Source organism: Amblyraja radiata, chromosome 38, assembly GCF_010909765.2.
Source record: "Amblyraja radiata isolate CabotCenter1 chromosome 38, sAmbRad1.1.pri, whole genome shotgun sequence".
NCBI classification, from domain to species: Eukaryota; Metazoa; Chordata; class Chondrichthyes; order Rajiformes; family Rajidae; genus Amblyraja; species Amblyraja radiata.
In genome coordinates, this window is record NC_045993.1 from 2,767,334 (window position 1) to 2,787,785 (window position 20,452).

At 50.0% G+C, this 20,452-nt stretch overlaps 2 protein-coding genes and 1 non-coding gene across 4 annotated transcripts in view; 2 read left to right on the top strand and 1 right to left on the bottom strand.

The window, feature by feature from the left end:
* The first annotated feature begins 4,283 nt into the window (after positions 1–4,283).
* LOC116967138 lies at positions 4,284–4,411 on the top strand. Its single transcript, XR_004410155.1, has one exon. It is a non-coding gene; the product is annotated as a U8 small nucleolar RNA (small nucleolar RNA).
* A 2,473-nt stretch (positions 4,412–6,884) lies between these two features.
* LOC116966783 (somatostatin receptor type 5-like) lies at positions 6,885–8,259 on the top strand. The gene has a single exon (XM_033013123.1). The coding sequence runs from the start codon at positions 6,885–6,887 to the stop codon at positions 8,034–8,036; it is 1,152 nt and encodes a 383-aa protein (XP_032869014.1). The 3' UTR covers positions 8,037–8,259.
* A 5,193-nt stretch (positions 8,260–13,452) lies between these two features.
* Positions 13,453–20,452, bottom strand: part of LOC116966893 (complement C1q tumor necrosis factor-related protein 1-like) — an 11,060-nt gene continuing 4,060 nt past the window's right edge. Inside the window, exons 2-3 of one of the 2 annotated variants that reach the window (XM_033013257.1) lie at positions 19,049–19,265; positions 13,453–14,099 (exon numbers count right to left, since the gene is read on the bottom strand). In XM_033013257.1, coding sequence (XP_032869148.1) covers positions 13,552–14,099; positions 19,049–19,259 — 759 coding nt within the window. In that variant the 5' untranslated portion in view covers positions 19,260–19,265 and the 3' untranslated portion in view covers positions 13,453–13,551. The remainder of the gene's footprint in view (positions 14,100–19,048; positions 19,266–20,452) is intronic. The other variant, XM_033013258.1, reaches the window with a different exon arrangement.

The window sequence follows — 20,452 nt, forward strand, 5'->3', positions numbered from 1 at the left end:
ACTTCCACACTCCAAAGACGTGCAGGTTTGATGGTCAATTGGCTTGGTGTAAATGTAAATTGTCCCTGGTGTGTGTCGGACAGTGTTGATGTGCGGGGATCGCTGGTTGGTGCGGACTCGGTGGGCCGAAGAGCCTGTTTCCACGCTGTATCTCTAAACTCAACTAAACTAAATCTGATGCCTGAGGAAAGATCGATGTTGGTTTGGGATTTCAGTTTAAGGATAAGGGGGAAGTCTTTTAGGACCGAGATGTGAAAAACTTTTTTCACACAGGGAGTGGTGAATCTGTGGAATTCTTTGCCACAGAAGGTAGTTGAGGCCAGTTAATTGGCTATATTTAAGAGGGAGTTAGATGTGGCCCTTGTGGCTAAAGGGATCAGGGAGTATGGAGAGAAGGCAGGTACAGGATACTGAGTTGGATGATCAGCCATGATCATATTGAATGGCGGTGCAGGCTCGAAGGGCCGAATGGCCTACTCCTGCACCTATTTTCTATGTTTCAGTGTGCTGTTGTCTGTAGGGGCCGGTTTACACAAATATTAGCCGTAGTTCCCATTTACCCGTACAAAACCAACACACAGAACTTCCGTGAAAGATCAATGACATCACCCTCGTTCATCCAAATGTCAAAGGCTCTCTGTAAATGTGAAGAATATTAGGACTGTACGAGCAAATGTTAGACTTGATGCAATCTTTGCACATCCCCAATCCCTTCCACTCATCACTCTAATTTCATGTTTCTTATAACGTGGATCAATTTCCCTCGTGGGATAAATAAAGTTCTATTGCATCGTATCGTATTGAACTTTGCTGCTATTGAGCGCTTGTTATAATGTCAGATGTGGGGTGAGTGTGGGAATTGGTCTGCTCCAGGTGCTCCGGTTTCCTCCCACATCCCAAAGACGTGCGTGTTAGTAGGTATGTTTGTCTGAAGAAAGGTCCAGACCCAAAACGTTGCCTATTTCCTTCACTGCCTCACCCGCTGAGTTTCCCCAGCATTTTTGTCTACCTTCGATTTTTCCAGCATCTGCAGTTCCTTCTTGAACAGTGTGTTTGTAGGTTAGTTGACCACTCTGTAAAATTGCCCACCCCCCCACCACTCCCCGAAAAAAAAAGTGGGATAGCATAGAACATAGTGTGAACGGGTGATCGATTGAAAGAAGGATATAGTATGGTTACAGGCCCATCGGCCCATCGAGTCTATGCTGATCATTTATGGTTCGAACTTCAAGTTCAAGTGAGTTTATTGTCATGTGTCCCTGTATAGGACAATGAAATTCTTGCTTTGCTTCAGCACACAGAACATAGTAGGCATTTACTACAAAACAGATCAGTGTGTCCATATACCATGATATAAATATATACACACATGAATAAATAAACTGATAACAGAAAATGGGTTATTAATAATCAGAGTTTTGTCCGAGCCAGGTTTAATAGCCTGATGGCTGTGGGGAAGTAGCTATTCCTGAACCTGGTTGTTGCAGTCTTCAGGCTCCTGTACCTTCTACCTGAAGGCAGCAGGGAGATGAGTGTGTGGCCAGGATGGTGTGTGGGTCTTTGATGATGCTACCAGCCTTTTTGAGGCAGCGACTGCGATAAATCCCCTCGATGGAAGGATGGTCAGAGCCGATGATGGACTGGGCAGTGTTTAGGGCAGGGGTTCGAAGTCATCCCACTTTCTCATCCACTCCCTACACACTAGGGGGCAATTCACAGAGGGGCAATTCACCTACAAACCCGCACTTGACAACTCCACACAGACAGCACCCGAGGTCAGGATCGAACCTGGGTCCCTGGCGCTGCAAGGCAGCAAGTCTGCCGCTGTGCCACCTGGATCTCGGTACCACAGTGATAACTATCCCCCTTGGTAAACATTAGTTATCTGACCATTATCGCATTTGATGTTTACAGTAGCTATCTATGTTTGTTGTCCCTTTGGAACGGAGGGAACACTTCAATTAAGAAGTGATTCATGGCTGTAAGATATTTTCTGCCTTCCTGCGGTGAGTTGCAATGCACTTCTCTCTCTATCTGCTGAGCAGCAACGGCACGACAACTTAAACAACAGACCACACGGCTCTGAACCAGGGCAGCACGGTGGCACAGTTGCTGCCTTACAGCGCTTGCAGCACCAGAGACCAGGGTTCAATCCCATCTACAGGTGCTGTCTGTGTGGAGTTTGCACGTTCTCCCCGCGACCCGCGCGAGTTTTCTCCAAGAACTTCGGTTTCCTCCCACACTCTAAAGACGAACAGGTTTGTAGTTAAAGTCTGTGGAATTCTCTGCCTCAGAGGGCGGTGGAGGCCGTTTCTCTGGATGCTTTCAAGAGAGAGCTAGATAGGGCTCTTAAAGATAGCAGAGTCAGGGGATATGGGGAGAAGGCAGGAACGGGGTACTGATTGGGGATGATCAGCCATGATCACATTGAATGGCGGTGCTGGCTCGAAGGGCCGAATGGCCTACTCCTGCACCTATTGTCTATTGTCTATTAGATTGGCTTGGTATATAAATGTATTTAAAAAAGCGTCCCTAGTGTGTGTAGGATAGTGTCAGTGTGCGTGGATCGCCGGTCGACACGGAGTCGGTGGGCCGAAGGGCCTGTTTCCGTGCTCCCATTCCTTCTCTCCAGAGATGCTGCCTGTCCCGCTGAGTCACTCCAGCATTTTGTGTCCATGTATGTATATAAACACTGAGTAAACTTTTAGCTTTCTCGTTTATTCTATCGTTTACAGTGTGGTATGTTTGCATATTCTGTTGTGCTGCTGCAAGTAAGAGTTTCTAATGTTCTATTTGGGGGATGCACACAAACGACAAAAAAAACTCTAAACTCTTGAAGGTACACAAAAATGCTGGAGAAACTCAGCGGGTGCAGCAGCATCTATGGAGCGAAGGAAATAGGTGACGTTTCAGGCCGAAACCCTTCTTCAGACTGATGGGGGGTGGCGGGGAGAAGGAAGGAAAAAGGAGGAGGAGGAGCCCGAGGGCTGGGGGATGGGAGGAGACACCTCGAGGGCTAAGGAAGGGGAGGAGACAGCAAGGGCTAACAAAATTGGGAGAATTCAATGTTCATGCCCGCCGGATGCAGGCTCCCCAAGGTGAGGTGCTGTTCCTCCAATTTCCGGTGTTGCTCACTCTGGCCATGGAGGGGACCCAGGACAGACAGGTCGGATGGGGAATGGGAGGGGGAGTTGAAGTGCTGAGCCACCGGGAGTTCAGATAGGTTATTGCGGACCGAGCGGAGGTGTTCGGCGAAACGATCGCCCAACCTCCGCTTAGTCTCACCGATGTAAATCAGCTGGCATCTAGAGCAGCGGATGCAGTAGATGAGGTTGGAGGAGATACAGGTGAACCTCTGTCGCATCTGGAACGACTGCTTGGGTCCTTGAATGGAGTCGAGGGGGGAGGTAAAGGGACAGGTGTTGCATTTCTTGCGGTTGCAACGGAAAGTGCCCGGGGAGGGCGTGGTACGGGAAGGAAGGGAAGAATTGACAAGGGAGTTGCGGAGGGAGCGGCCTTTGCGGAAGGCAGACATGGGGGGAGATGGGAAGATGTGGCGAGTGGCGGGGTCACGTTGGAGGTGGCGGAAATGGCGGAGGATTATTTGTTGTATTTGCCGGCTGGTGGGGTGAAAGGTGAGGACTAGGGGGACTCTGCCCTTGTTGCGAGTGCGGGGATGGGGAGTGAGAGCAGTGTTGCGGGGTATGGAAGAGCAGTGTTGCGGGGCATGGAAGAGCCATCAGGCTATTAAACCTGGCTCGGACAAAACTCTGATTATTAATAACCACTTTCTGTTATTTGCACTTTACCAGTTTATTTATTCATGTGTGTATATATTTATATCATGGTATATGGACACACTGATCTGTTTTGTAGTAAATGCCTACTATGTTCTGTTGTGCTGAAGCAAAGCAAGAATTCCATTGTCCTATACAGGGACACATGACAATAAACTCACTTGAACTTGAACTCTTGAAGTTTGGTTAATTCACCAAAAGTTTGTATCCTTCAACTTGTCGCCCCGCCCCCCCTGCGCCCTGATTGACGCAGGACGGCTGCATTTAAATGATCTTCACGGCATTATGGGCGACTTGGCTCCCGCACAAAATAAACTGTTGATGATCAAGCATTCGCGGAAAATGTGCGAATGCTATTTGTTTATTGAGGTGGAAAACGTTTGCCTGCAGTTGTAAAAGTGTAGAGTTTGTAAACGGTAACCAGCTTACCCTGATGTAACAGTGTGTGGGTGGTGGTTGGTATCGGCCGGCAGCGTTGTTTCGATATTGTCAGTGAGGTATATCCTTACCTGTTGCATTCGTTTGCAGCAGAACATGATGAATGGTTTCAATGAGTTGGTGATTAAACTGACTCCCACCCTGGAGGCTTAACAACCCTTCAGGACCGTTCTGATGCTACAGGCGATCGCACACATGGAGAAGGAGAGACTAGTTTAACTAGTTGAGATTATACAACCTGATTGAAAATAGTTTATTGTCGTGTGTCCTAGAGACGACAATGGATTTTGTTTAAGGATCGAAGGTAGACAAAAATGCTGGGGAAACTCAGCTGGTGCAGCAGCATCTATGGAGCGAGGGAAATAGGCAACGTTTCGGGCCGAAACCCTTCCTCAAACTAAACTAAACTAAACTATGCCCTCTTGTGTCGGACATTTGCACACTGGGACCGTCTGTCCAATTTATACCTCAAACTATTTTCCAAAAATGAACATTAATAGACAATAGGTGCAGGAGTAGGCCATTCGGCCCTTCGAGCCAGCACCGCCATTCAATGTGATCATGGCTGATCATCCACAATGTGTCCTAGAGACGACAATGGATTTTGTTTAAGGATCGAAGGTAGACAAAAATGCTGGAGAAACTCAGCGGGTGCAGCAGCAACTATGGAGCGAAGGAAATAGGCAACGTTTTGGGCCGAAACCCTTCTTCAGACCGAAAGGCAGGAATGGGGTACTGATTGTGGATGATCAGCCATGATCACATTGAACGGCGGTGCTGGCTCGAAGGGTCGAATGGCCTATTCCTGCACCTATTGTCTATTGTCTATTAATGTTCATTTTTGGAAAATAGTTTGAGGTATAAATTGGACAGACGGTCCCAGTGTGCAAATGTCCGACACAAGAGGGCATAGTTTGGTTTAGTTTAGTCTGAGGAAGGGTTTCGGCCCGAAACGTTGCCTATTTCCTTCGCTCCATAGATGCTGCTGCACCCGCTGAGTTTCTCCAGCATTTTTGTCTACCTTCGATCTGGAGTTCCTCCTTAAACAAAATCCATTGTCATCTCTGGGACACATGACAATAAACTCTCTTCAATCAAGTTGTATAATCTCAACTGTAGTTAAACTAGTCTCTCCTCCTCCTCCATGTGTGCGATCGCCTGTGGGCAATGTGAGGACAATGAATTTCTTGCTTTGCTTCAGCACAACAGAATATAGAAGGCATGAATACAGAACAGATCAGTGTGTCCATATACCATTGTATAAGATTCAAGTGATTCAAGAGAGTTTATTGTCATGTGCCCCTGATGCCATTCGGCCCTTAGAGCCAGCAATGATCATGGCTGATCAACCAAAGATACTATGATCCTTGATCAGTTCCTGTCTTCCTGATACAAAGATTAAATTAATAATTTTACGAAACAGAGACACAAAGAAACCAGCATTTGCCATCACAGTATTTTGTATCCACTAAATAATCTAGTGGATACAATAATCTACTAAAGTGTTGAAGGCAGCAATTTTGGAAAAAAGTTTAATAAATTGTTTGAGATATAGTTTGGTCCCAGTGTGCAAATGTCCGACACAAGAGGGCATAGTTTAGTTTAGAGATACAGCGCAGAAACAGGCCCTTCAGCCCACCAAGTCCAGCAAACTCTAGCACTATCCTACACCCTACCAAAGCCAATTAACCTACAAACCTGTACTGAAAGCGTGGATCAGCCACCACTTTAACGCGGCACTTTCCGGGCTGCTCCTAGAACCAAAACCTCCTGTTGGTCTTTGCTCTTTGATCCATATATTCTCAGCAAAGCTCCATAGCAACCAGACGTGTGGCATTTCTGAGGCTGTGTGGTTTGTGTAAACAGGAAAGATTTTTTGCAAAAGCTCCAAACGCTTACTAGTTTAAAGGAACAGCATAGATACGGGCCCTTCGGCCGAATTAGTCCACGCCGCCCAGCGATCACCAGTAGACACTTCACATTCACTTCCCTAGTGTGTGTAGGGTAGAGTTAGTGTAGGGTAGCATTAGTGTAGGTGGGCCGAAGGGCCTGTTTGCGCGCTGTATCTCTAAAACTGAACCAGACCCCTGTTGAGATGAGGAAACACTTTACGTGGACGAGGAAACACTTTTTCTCACAGAGAGTGGCGAGTCTGTTGAATTCTTTGCCTCAGAGGGCGGTGGAGGCAGGTTCTCTGGATGCTTTCAAGAGAGAGCTAGATAGGGCTCTTAAAGATAGTCTATTGTCACGTGTACCGAGCTACAGTGGAACGCTTCATTTTGGACGCTATCCAAACAGATTATATAATACTGAAGATAGGCAGCAAAGTGCTGGAGTAACTCAGCGGGTCAGGCAGCATCTCTGGAGAAAATGGAATAGGTGTTTAAGAAGGAACTGCAGATGCTGGAAAATCGAAGGAACCATAGATGCTGCTGCACTCTCAGAGTTTCTCCAGCACTATTGTCTACCTTAAAGACAGCGGAGTCCGGGGATATGGGGAGAAGGCAGGAACGGGGTACTGATTGGGGATGATCAGCGATGATCACATTGAATGGCAGTGCTGGCACGAAGGGCCGAATGGCCTACTCCTGCACCTGTTGTCTAACGTTCTTTTCCTCTTACAGGAATCCGCCAGGACGTCTGCCGGAGATGGAGAAACCTTCGCCGCATCTGTCAACTCCCCCGGCGTTTTTGATGGGGAACGTGTCGGGGAACGGCACGCTGGAGCCGGAGTCCACGGGCATGGCCGGGGGCAGCGCCATACTCATCCCGGTCATCTACCTGACGGTGTGCGCCGTGGGCCTGGGCGGCAACACCCTGGTCATTCATGTGGTCCTGCACCAGGCCAAGATGGAATCGGTCACCAACATCTACATCCTCAACCTGGCCATCGCTGACGAGCTCTTCATGCTTGGCCTCCCCTTCCTCGCCGTCCAGAACGCCCTGTCCTACTGGCCCTTCGGCTCGCTCATGTGCCGGTTGGTGATGACCGTGGATGGCATCAACCAGTTCACCAGCATCTTCTGCCTGACCGTGATGAGCATTGACCGCTACCTGGCCGTGGTCCACCCGGTCAAGTCCATCAGGTGGCGCAGGCCTCAGGTGGCCAAGGCCGTCAACGTCATGGTGTGGGCCGTGTCCTTCCTGGTGGTCCTCCCTGTCATCATCTTCTCCAACGTGAAGGCCGGCATGCACACCTGCAACATCAACTGGCCCGAGCCCATCATGGTCTGGTCAACAGCCTTCATCATCTACACCGCCACCCTGGGCTTCTTCGGACCCCTGCTGGTCATCTGCCTCTGCTACCTCCTCATCGTGATCAAGGTGAAGTCCTCGGGCAGGAAGGTCCGAGCCACGTCCACCAAGCGCAAGAAGTCGGAGCGCAGGGTCACCTGGATGGTGGTCATCGTGGTGGCAGTCTTTGTCTTCTGCTGGCTCCCCTTCTACGTCATGAACATGGTCAACCTGGTGTCGGCCATGCCCCCCGAGCCCTCCCTGGTGGGCCTCTACTTCTTCGTGGTCTTGCTCTCCTACGCCAACAGCTGCGCCAACCCCTTCATCTACACTTTCCTCTCCGACAACTTCAAGCAGGGTTTCCGCAGGGCCCTGTGCCGGGCCACCCGGCGGGTCGACAGCAAGGCAGCGGGCAGCAAGGCCACGGGCAGCAGCTACGTGGAGATGTGCCCGATGAACACCCTCCCCCAGGGCAGCTTGCTAGCCGGGGCCTCGGAGCAGAGGACGCCCGGGGAGGTCCTCCCCAACGCCGCCAAAAACCGGGCGTTGGAAATCAGCGACTTGTAGCCCATTGGGACCGCCCCCCCCCCCCCACCCCACCCCCAGCGGTTGAACACGTCTAGATCTAACACGTCTGAAGAAGGGCCCCCGGCACCAGACGTCGCCCGTTTTCTCCGGAGATGCTTCCTGACCCGCTGAGTTACTGCAGGGCTTTACATCCATCTTAGATGTGTTCAACACAAGGGCAGCTCTAGGAGGCACCACTCCCCCTCCCTGGGACACTGAGGCAGTCGGGGGAGGAGAGGGACGTTGGGTCGCAAGCAGCCTGGGGCTTACCTGGGCTTCCAGCAGGTGGACCTGGATCTTGGACATTGGATCTTGGATCTTAGACCTTGGATTTGGGCATTGGACATGGACATTGGACTTGGACCTTGGACATTGGATCTTGGATCTTAGACCTTGGATTTGGGCATTGGACATGGACATTGGACTTGGACATTGGACCTTGGACATTGGACCTTGAACTTTGGACTTGGACATTGGACCTTGAACCTTGGACTTGGACATTGGACTTGGACATTGGGCTTTCCAGCAGGTGGGCTTGGATCTTGGACCTTGGACTTGGACGGATCTTAGACCTTGGATTTGGACTTGGACGGGTCTTAGACCTTGGACATTGGACTTGGACGGATCTTAGACCTTGGATTTGGACTTGGACCTTGGACATTGAACCTTGGATCTTGGACATTGGACATTGGACTTGGATCTAGGACCTTGGACTTGGACGGATCTTAGACCTTGGATTTGGACTTGGACGGGTCTTAGACCTTGGATTTGGACTTGGACGGGTCTTAGACCTTGGACCTTGGACTTTGGACTTGAACCTTGGTCTTGGATTTGAACCTTGGACATTGGACCTTGGACATTGGATCTTGGATCTTGGACCTTGGACATTGGACCTTGGATCTTGGACCTTGGACCTTTTCTTTCTCTTTGCACAAGGTTCCACAATATGGTGCCTGTGCGTTCGTGGGTCGTGCAGAAGCTTTTCACTGCGCACATGTGAGAATGGTGAACCGTTGAGTCCACCGTGGGAGTGGACTACCCAGAGTAGGAGATGTTCCATGCCCAATGGACTGATCTTCTGCCAGGCTGGAGATGGAGGGGGATATAGGGTCGGCCGTAGACCAGAGACCACCAAGAGGGAAGGTTCTGGACAGAGAGGTCCAGGGGTAGATGTTGTCTTGACGCCGAGCGGTAGGAGTTTAGTTTAGAGATACAGCGTGGAAACAGGCCCTTCGGCCCACCGGGTCCACTCCGACACAACACTGTCTGTAACACACACTGGTGACAATTTACAATTTTACCGAAACCAATTAACCTACGAACCTGCACGTCTTTGGAGTGTGGGAGGAAACCGAAGATCTCGGTGAAAACCAATGCAGGTCACAGGGAGAACGTGCAAACTCCGTACAGACAGCACCCGTGGTCTGGATGGAACCAGGATCCCTGGCACTGTGAGGCAGCAACTCTACCCGCTGCACCACCGTGCCGCCCAATGTATATATTCCATCTTTGCCCAGATCGATGTACCTGCACTGATAGATACCTGTTGTGCTTGCTCAGTCCCCTGGCCTGTACTGCATTTACCGTTGAAGCAAGGAACTTCAGATGCTATGTTTCTATGTTTCTAAGGTGCTGGAGTAACTCAGCGGGTCAGTCAGCATCTGTGGAGAACATAGATAGGTGACGGTTCAGATGCTACCCACCATGTTCTCCAGAGATGCTGCCTCTGACTCGCTGAGTTACTCCAGCACTTTGTGTTTTTCTTTGTTAAACCTTGGGTACATTGGCGAGACATGCAAGATGCTGGAGTAACTCAGCGGGACAGGCAGCATCTCTGGAGAGAAGGCATGAATGGGTGACGTACGTTTCGGGTCGGGACCCTTCCTCAGATTGAGAGTCTTGCTTGTAATCATGTAATCACATCCTTTGGAGACGCTGACTGGACAGCACACAACAAAAATCTTCCATTCATTTCTCGACATCACCATTTGTCCATATGTGTACCTTCCCTCTCCTCTGACTCTCAGTCTTGAAGAAGGGTCTCGACCCGAATCGTCACCCATTCCTTCTCTCCAGAGATGCTGCCTGTCCCGCTGAGTTACTCCAGCATTTTATGCATATATATAAATATATATATATATACACACTGAACCTATTTTTTCTCGTTTATTATAATGTTTACATATTCTGTTGTGCTGCTTCTATTGTTCTATCTGGGACATGTGACAATAAAACACTCTGGTCTTTTAAAATGTGTTTAATTCACCAAAGGTTTGTAGCCTTTGAACTTGTGGCCCCAACACCGTTTGTGTAAAAAAAGTCACCCTTCAGGCACTTATTAAATCTATTCCCCTTCACCTGAAGCCTGTGTCCTCTGGCTGTTAAGACTGAAGAAGGGTCTCGGCCTGAAACGTCACCCATTCCTTCTCTTCACAGATGCTGCCTGTCCCCGCTGAGTTTCTCCAGCATTTTTGTCTACCTTCCTTTATAAAGGTACGTCATTTAATTCTGAGGCTGTGCCCTCTGGTCCTAGACTCTCCCACTAATGGAAACATCCTCTCCACATCCACTCTATCCAAGCCTTTGATATTTCTAACGCCTGAAGTGTGTGTCTTTCTGATAAATTCCAATCAGCTTAATATAATTCGTGGCATTTGGATGGAAGCACAGATATTTGTCACAATGCTCAGAGGTGTAGCTCCACCAATGATGTATACACAGTAATCTCAATTAAATTGCTTTAATTAACCTAAGAGCCCGCCGCATTTAGTGACTCATCCCTTGCTGCCAGTTCTGTTTATTTGCCTCTCAGCCTCCCGAGGGAGACAGAGAAAATGCAGCACGGTGGAGCAGCGGTAGAGTTGCTGCCTCACAGCGCCAGGGACCCGGGTTCGATCCCGACCACGGGTGCTGTCTGTACGGAGTTCGCACGTTCTCCCCGTGACCTGCGTGGGTTTTCTCCGAGATCTCCGGTCTCCTCCCACACTCCAAAGGCGTACTGGTTTGTAGGTTAATTGGCTTCGGTAAAATTGTACATTGGCCCTGGTGTGTGTATGTGTGTGTGTGTGTGTGTGTGTGTGTGTGTGTGTGTGTGTGTGTGTGTGTGTGTGTGTGTGTGTGTGTGTGTGTGTGTGTGTGTGTGTGTGTGTGTGTGTGTGTGTGTGTGTGTGTGTATGTGTGTCTGTGTCTGTGTGTGTGTGTGTGTGTGTGTGTGTGTGTGTGTGTGTGTGCGTTTAGTTTAGTTTAGTTTAGTTTAGAGATACAACCCGGAATCCATTGCCACAGACGGCTGTGGAGGCCACAAGTCAGTGGATATATTTAAGGCAGAGATAGATAGATTCTTGATTAGTGCGGGTGTCAGGGGTTATGGGGAGAAGGCAGGAGAATGGGGTTAGGAGGGAGAGGTGGATTGACCATGACAGAATGGCGGAGTATACTCGATGGGCCGAATGGCCTAATTCTGCTCCTATCACCCATGACCTTGTGAATGAAAGGAGAAAGTGAATAAAGCCCCTGTCCCACTTAGGAAGCCTGAACGGAAACCTCTGGAGACTTTGCGCCCCACCCAAGGTTTCCGTGCGGTTCCCGGAGGTTGCAGGTGGTTGCCGGAGGTTGCAGGTAGTGGAAGCAGGTAGGGAGACTGACAAAAACCCCCGGGAACCTCCGGGAACCTTGGGTGGGGCGCAAAGTCTCCAGAGGTTTCCGTTCAGGTTTCCTAAGTGGGACAGGGGCATTAGGAACAGAGGATGGGAGAGGGCGATTCTCCTTGCAGCCACCAGAGGTCTCTGCCTCCCACCAAATGCCCCAATACTTTGGTCAATTGTGTCGAACAGCACAAAAACAGGCCCTTCGGCCCAACCTGTCCGTGCTGGCCCCATTGTCCAAGGTTAGCGTGCGTCGATCGCTGGTTGGCGTGGACTCGGTGGGCCAAAGGGCCTGTTTCCCATTGCTGTGTCACTAAACTAAACTAAATCAGATCTAAAGACACCTGAAACTCTCTCAACTAACGGCAGCTAAAAATGTCACGGTGAAATGCAACGGTGTGAATTATCCTGTTCTGGTGATAGGCACAAGGTGCTGGAGTAACTCAGCGGGTGAGGCAGCATCTATGGAGCAAAGGAATAGGTGACGTTTCGGATCGAGACCCTTCTTAGAAACATAGGTGCAGGAGTAGGCAATTCGGCCCTTCGAGCCTGCACTGCCATTAAATATGATCATGGCTGATCATCCAACTCAGTATCCTGTACCTGCTTTCGCTCCATACCCCCTGATCCCTTTAGCCACAAGGGCCACATCTAACTCCCTCTTAAATATAGCCAATGAACTGTGGCCTCAACTACCTCCTGTGGCAGAGAATTCCACAGATTCACCACTCTCTGTGTGAAAAATGTTTTTCTCATCTCGGTCCTAAAAGATTTCCCCCTTATCCTTCTTCAGATACTTCTTCAGGATAACTCAGCGGGTCAGGCAGCATCTCTGGAATAAAATGGATAGCTGACGCTATCTTCAGGCTGAGAGTAGGGTGGGTGGGGGTGAGAATTGGTATAGGCTAGTGCTAGTGTGCGGGGGGATCGCTGGTCGGCGTGGACACGGTGGGCCGAAGGGCCTGTTTCCGCGCTGTATCTCTAAACTACACTAAAAAACCCGAAGCTTTTTGTACCTCATCCTTTATACAGATGAGAATGAAGGGCCTCTTTGCACTTTATGTTTAATCTTTGCTGGAACAAAGTAGGCAGAATACATATTTCGTCACCCAACGTGGCTTCTGTGAGGTAACGAACGGGAAAACCAAAACGTGGGCGTTTCCAGGTGAGTTGAAATTTTAAAAAAATACATAAGATGAGGTCCACGTTGGTCCTTCTCCAAAGTTTACGATACTTCCTGGGGAGACGGGGGGGTGTGTGTGTTGTGTGGGGGCGGGTGGGGGTGTCTGTGGGGGGGGGGAGGGGGTGTGTGAAGGGAGTGTATGGGGGAGGGATGCGTGGGTGTGTGTGTGTGTGGGGGGGCTGTATGGGGGGGGGGGGGTTGTGTGGGGAGGTGGTTGTGTGTGTGGAGGGGTGGGTGTGTGGGGGGGGGTGGTGTGTGTTGTGTGGTGGGGTGGGGGGTGGGGGTGGGTGGTGTGTGTGTGTGTGTGTGTGGGTGTGTGTGTGGTGTGTGTGTGTGGTGGTGGGGGTGTGGTGTGGGGGTGGGGGTGTGTGTGGGGTGGGGTGGGTGTGGGGGGGGGGGGTGGGGGGGGGTGTGGGGGGTGTGTGTGGGGTGTGTGTGTGTGGGGTGTGGGTGGGGGGTGGGGTGGGGGGTGTGTGTGTGTGGGGGGGGGGGGGTGTGGGGGGGTGTGGGGGGGGTGTGGGGGGGGTGGGGGGGGGGGGGGTGTGTGTGTGTGTGGGGGGGGTTAGTGTGTGTGTGTGGGGAGAGGGGGGGTGTGGGTGTGTGTTGGGGGTGGGTGTGTGTGTGGGTGTGTGTGTGTGTGTGTGTGTATGTGTGTGGGGGAGAGGGGATGTATGGGGGGGAAGGGTTCTCAGTCCAGGCTGGCCTTGATCAAGTAACCGTTGAAGGTGACATAGGTGTCCACATCGTCACTGTAGACAGCGTTCTCCCTCTCACGCTTGTACAGACGCACCCACACCTCATCGTTGTGTTGCAGCTCCAACATGATGCTCTGGCTCTGCATAATGCTGCGGTCACTGGGCTGGGCGTAGCAGATGGCCATGTCCTGGTCGTTCTTCATGATGTGGAGGTAGGTCTCCTTGAAGTTCCAGGTGTGGATGTTGAGGTTGAAGTAGTAGACGCCCGGTACGTAGCAGTAGAACTTGCCCTTGAACATGTTGAAGTGGCCGTGCAGGTTGACGAAGGTTGTGTCGAAGACCAAGGTCTGGTAGTAGTCACTGCTGTGTAGGCCTTTCTTGCGGCCTACCGAGAAGGCTGAGTAGTGTTGCTTGTTGGGGCCTCCTGGCATCCCCGCGTGACCCCGGTCACCTTTAGCTCCCGATGGGCCACGTAGACCCATGGCCCCTTCCTTACCCACCTTCCCATTCGATCCTCGCTCGCCCCTATCTCCTTTGTCACCTGGAAGAACATAGTCGCAGATTCAATAGACAACAGGTGCAGGAGGAGGCCATTCGGCCCTTCGAGCCAGGGCCGCCATTCAATGTGATCATAGGCAATAGACAATAGGTGCAGTAGGCCATTCGGCCCTTCGAGCCAGCGCAGTAATTCAATGTGATCGTAGGCAATAGACAATAGGTACAGGAGGCAAATTCGGCCCCGAGCCAGCGCAGTAATTCAATGTGATCATAGACAATAGGTGCAGGAGTAGGCCATTCGGCCCTTCGAGCCAGCACCGCCATTCAATGTGATCATGGCTGATCATCCCCAATCAGTACCCCGTTCCTGCCTTCTCCCCATATCCCCTGACTCCGCTATTTTTAAGAGCCCTATCTAGCTCTCTGTTGAAAGCATCCAGAGGACCTGCCTCCACCGCCCTCTGAGGCATAGAGTGATACGGCGTGTAAACAGGCCCTTCAGCCCAACTTGCCCACACCGGCCAACATGCCCCAGCTACACTAGTCCCACCTGCCCGCATTTGGCCCACATTCCTCCAAACCTGTCCTATCCATGTACCCAACAAGAGGACGTCAAGATGTGAGCGATGGGTAGTAAGATGGGTGTGTGGGAAGAGGGAAGGGCTTTGATATAACGAGTGCCCATTCAAATAGAGAAGGGCCTGGATAGAGTGGATGTGGAGAAGATGTTTCCACTGGTGGGAGAGTCTAGGACCAGAGGCCACAGCCTCATAATAGAAGGACGTTCCTTCAGTCAGAGGGTGGTGAATCTGTGGAACTCTTTGCCACTGAAGGCTGTGGAGGCCAAGTCAGGGGATATTTTTAAGGCGGAGATTGACAATTCTTGACTAGTACGGGTGTCAGGGGTTATGGGGAGAAGTCAGGGGAATGGGGTTAGATAGATCAGCCATGATTGAATGGTGGAGTAGACTCGATGGGCCGAATGGCCTCATTCTGCTCCTATCACTTATGAACTGAAAAGTGGGTAGCAGCTGGGAGAGCCAGGCGGTCTCGGCGGGCCGAGTGTAAGGTTTTAGTTTAGTTTAGAGACCCCTCCCCAAAAAGTCTGCCCTTAGAAGAGAAAGGTTTGCCAGGAGTTTATTGAGGTGGGTGACGGGAATGATTTCCACTGCCTAATCTGTGGGCAAAACTGTCACATTACTGTTTACATTAGACTTCAGAGGTACAGTGTAGAAACTGACCCATCGGCCCAGCGAGTCAGCGCCGACCAGCGATCCCCGCACACTAACCCAACCCTACACACACGAGGGACAATTTACATTTACACCAAGCCCATTAACCTACAAACCCGCTTGTCTTTGGAGGAAACCGACGCAACCGGAGCACCCGGAGAAAACCCACGCAGGTCACGGGGAGAACGTACAAACTCCGTACAGACAGCACCCGTAGTCAGGATCGAACCCGGGTCTCAGGCGCTGTGAGGCAGCAGCTCTACCCGCTGCGCCACCGTGCCGGAGTGTAAGTGTCGGAGATGATAGTGACGTGGTCAGTCATACACTTACAGCCAGCATTTGAAGCACTATCTGGTACTGGAAATTTAAGGTGGACAAAAATGCTGGAGAAACTCAGCGGGTGAGGCAGCATCTATGGAGCGAAGGGAATAGGCAACGTTTCGGGTCGAAACACTTCTTCTACTGGGTACAGATGTAAATGTAATATTTTCTATCTGGAGCCCAGTAAGAAAACATCCACTGTCTTTTAGATGAGACGTTGAACAGATGCATACCTCTCATGGAAAGTTGGCCTTTGTTCGAAGGAGACTAGAATGTGAAGGGTTAGAGGTGACGTTACAGTTATGTAAAAAGCTAAGTAGAGTTCCATCAGCGGAATTGTGTTCAGTTCCAGGATTCAGTGAAGCTTTAGGTCCACAATTGTCACGTGGACCGAGCTACAGTGAAACGCTTCATTTTGGACGCTATCCAAACAGATCATATAATACTGAAGATAGGCAGCAGAGTGCTGGAGTAACTCAGCGGGTCAGGCAGCATCTGTGGAGAACATGGATAGGTGACGTTTCACAGAGTGCTGGAGTAACTCAGCGGGTCAGGCAGCATCTGTGGAGAACATGGATAGGTGACGTTTCACAGAGTGTTGGAGTAACTCAGCGGGTCAGGCAGCATAGAAACATAGAAACATAGAAATTAGGTGCAGGAGTAGGCCATTCGGCCCTTCGAGCCTGCACCGCCATTCAATATGATCATGGCTGATCATCCAACTCAGTATCCCGTACCTGCCTTCTCTCCATACCCTCTGATCCCCTTAGCCACAAGGGCCACATCTAACTCCCTCTTAAATATAGCCAATGAACTGGCCTCGACTACCCTCTGTGGCAGGGAGTTCCAGAGATTCACCACTCTCTGTGTGAAAAAAGTTCTTCTCATCTCGGTTTTAAAGGATTTCCCCCTTATCCTTAAGCTGTGACCCCTTGTCCTGGATTTCCCCAACATCGGGAGCAATCTTCCTGCATCTAGCCTGTCCAACCCCTTAAGAATTTTGTAAGTTTCTATAAGATCCCCTCTCAATCTCCTAAATTCTAGAGAGTATAAACCAAGTCTATCCAGTCTTTCTTCATAAGACAGTCCTGACATCCCAGGAATCAGTCTGGTGAACCTTCTCTGCACTCCCTCTATGGCAATAATGTCCTTCCTCAGATTTGGAGACCAAAACTGTACGCAATACTCCAGGTGTGGTCTCACCAAGACCCTGTACAACTGCAGTAGAACCTCCCTGCTCCTATACTCAAATCCTTTTGCTATGAAAGCTAACATACCATTCGCTTTCTTCACTGCCTGCTGCACCTGCATGCCCACTTTCAATGACTGGTGTACCATGACACCCAGGTCTCGCTGCATCTCCCCTTTTCCTAGTCGGCCACCATTTAGATAATAGTCTGCTTTCCTGTTTTTGCCACCAAAATGAATAACCTCACATTTATCCACATTATACTGCATCTGCCAAACAGTTGCCCACTCACCCAGCCTATCCAAGTCACCTTGCAGTCTCCTAGCATCCTCCTCACAGCTAACACTGCCCCCCAGCTTAGTGTCATCCGCAAACTTGGAGATATTGCCTTCAATTCCCTCATCCAGATCATTAATATATATTGTAAATAGCTGGGGTCCCAGCACTGAGCCTTGCGGTACCCCACTAGTCACTGCCTGCCATTGTGAAAAGGACCCGTTTACTCCTACTCTTTGCTTCCTGTTTGCCAGCCAGTTCTCTATCCACATCAATACTGAACCCCCAATACCGTGTGCTTTAAGTTTGTAAACTAATCTCTTATGTGGGACCTTGTCGAAAGCCTTCTGGAAGTCCAGATACACCACATCCACTGGTTCTCCCCTATCCACGCTACTAGTTACATCCTCGAAAAATTCTATAAGATTCGTCAGACATGATTTACCTTTTGTAAATCCATGCTGACTTTGTCCAATGATTTCACCACTTTCCAAATGTGCTGCTATCCCATCTTTAATAACTGACTCTAGCAGTTTCCCCACTACCGATGTTAGACTAACTGGTCTGTAATTCCCCGTTTTCTCTCTCCCTCCCTTCTTAAAAAGTGGGGTTACGTTTGCTACCCGCCAATCCTCAGGAACTACTCCAGAATCTAAAGAGTTTTGAAAGATTATTACTAATGCATCCACTATTTCTGGAGCTACTTTCTTAAGTACTCTGGGATGCAGCCTATCTGGCCCTGGGGATTTATCGGCCTTTAATCCATTTAATTTACCCAACACCACTTCCCGGCTAACCTGGATTTCACTCAATTCCTCCAACTCCTTTGACCCGCGGTCCCCTGCTATTTCCGGCAGATTATTTATGTCTTCCTTAGTGAAGACGGAACCAAAGTAGTTATTCAATTGGTCCGCCATATCCTTGTTCCCCATGATCAACTCACCTGTTTCTGACTGCAAGGGACCTACATTTGTTTTAACTAATCTCTTTCTTTTCACATATCTGTGGAGAACATGGATAGGTGACGTTTCACAGAGTGCTGGAGTAACTCAGCGGGTCAGGCAGCATCTGTGGAGAACATGGATAGGTGACGTTTCACAGTGCTGGAGTAACTCAGCGGGTCAGGCAGCATCTCTGGAGAACATGGAATAGGTGTTAAGAAGGAACTGCAGATGCTGGAAAATCGAAGGTAGACAAAAGTGTTGGAGAAACTCAGCGGGTGCAGCAGCATCTATGGAGCGAAGGAACTTCTTCAGACTGAAGAAGGGTTTCGGCCCGAAACGTTGCCTATTTCCTTCGCTCCAGTTTACTCCAGGGGTAAGCAGTTTAGATCGCAGACGAGGAAAGACTATTTCTCACAGAGAGTTGTGAGTCTGTGGAATTCTCTGCCTCAGAGGCCGGTTCTCTGGATATTTTCAAGAGAGAGCTAGATAGGGCTCTCAAAGATAGCTCTTAAATATAGTGTTCAAAAGGGAACTGCAGATGCTGGAATATCGAAGGTACACAAAATTGCTGGGGAAACTCAGCGGGTGCAGCAGCATCTATGGAGCGAAGGAAATAGGCGAAGGAAAACGTCGCCTATTTCCTTCGCTCCGTAGATGCTGATGCACCCGCTGAGTTTCCCCAGCAATTTTGTGTACCTTTAGCTCTTAAAGATAGTCTGAAGAAGGGTTTCGGCCCAAAACGTTGCCTATTTCCTTCGCTCCATAGATGCCGCTGCACCCGCTGAGTTACTCCAGCACTTTTGTCTACCTTAAAGATAGCGGAGTCAGGGGATATGGGGAGAAGGCAAGAACGGGGTACTGATTGGGGATGATCAGCCATGATCACATGGAATGGTGGTGTTGGCTGGAAGGGCTGAATGGCCTCTACTCCTGCACCTATTGTCTATTGTCTATGAACTCAGGTCCTAGTTCTATTGTATTGTGTTGCATCGTAACGAGCCGCCACGTAGCCGCGCCCCGCGCCCGTTACCTTTGAGGATGGTGATATTGATGTGCGGGTATACGTGGGGCGTGGGGTAGAGTGGGCTGGGACCCCCGCGGCGAGACTCCGGGTAGCGGGTGGGGGGGTCACAGCAGCGCACGCATTGGCCCTCCTGGCTGGGCTCGCCGGGCGGGGCCGCGCTCCCCGGTCTCAGGGCGATGAAGAACAAGACGAGTCCCAGCGAGCGTCCAGCCACCATTACTAACTGTGAAGCACAAAAAGAGAGACAGTTGTACAAAGAACACACCCTCGCAGCAGGAACAGGCAACCGCTGATCAATTCCCACCGACGTAAACTTTATTCCAGGTGGGCAGCATCTATGGAGCGAAGGAATAGGCGACGTTTCGGGTCAATAGACAATAGACAATAGGTGCAAGAGTAGGCCATTTGGCCCTTCGAGCCAGCACCGCCATTCAATGTGATCATGGCTGATCATCCCCAATCAGTACCCCGTTCCTGCCTTCTCCCCATATCCCCTGACTCCGCTATCTTTAAGGTAGACAATAGTGCTGGAGAAACTCTGAGAGTGCAGCGGCATCTATGGTTTCTTCGATTTTCCAGCATCTGCAGTTCCTTCTTAAACACCTATTCCATTTTCTCCAGAGATGCTGCCTGACCCGCTGAGTTACTCCAGCACTTTGCTGCCTATCTTCAGTATTATATAATCTGTTTGGATAGCGTCCAAAATGAAGCGTTTCACTGTAGCTTGGTACACGTGACAAATAGACTATCTTTAAGAGCCCTATCTAGCTCTCTCTTGAAAGTATCCAGAGAACCTGCCTCCACCGCCCTCTGAGGCAGAGAATTCCACAGACTCACCACTCTCTGTGAGAAAAAGTGTTTCCTCGTCTCCGTTCTAAATGGCTTACTCCTTATTCTTAAAATCAAGACCCTTCTTCAGACTTTATTCACGTTATTGCCGTTAACCTCAAGTAACCCGAAACGTCACCCATTCCTTCTCTCCAGAGATGCTGCCCGTCCCGCTGAGTTACTCCAGCTCTTTGTGTCTTATCTTCGGTTTAAACCAGCATCTGCATTTCTTTCCCACACCCCTCTTGGTCTTTGCTGGCTTTACCTTGCACTAAATGTTATTCCCTTGATCATGTATCTGTACACCGTGGACGGCTCGATTGTAATCATGCATTGTCTTTCCGCTGACTGGTTAGCGCGCAACAAAACATTGAAACATATAAGATTGTTAAGGGCTTGGACACGCTAGAGGCAGGAAACATGTTCCCGATGTTGGGGGAGTCCAGAACCAGGGGCCACACACAGTTTAAGAATAAGTAGTAAGCCAATCTGTGTCTGTGTAGTAAGCAGCGTCTGTGGAGGCAATGGGCAGGCGATGTTCTGGGTCGGGATGGCTTGAAGGTTTATGGTTTAAACGTTTAG

What these genes read in the sequence shown, in the direction of transcription:
- LOC116966783 (XM_033013123.1), top strand. Translation starts at nt 6,885, where the DNA reads ATGGAGAAACCTTCGCCGCATCTGTCAACTCCCCCGGCGTTTTTGATG.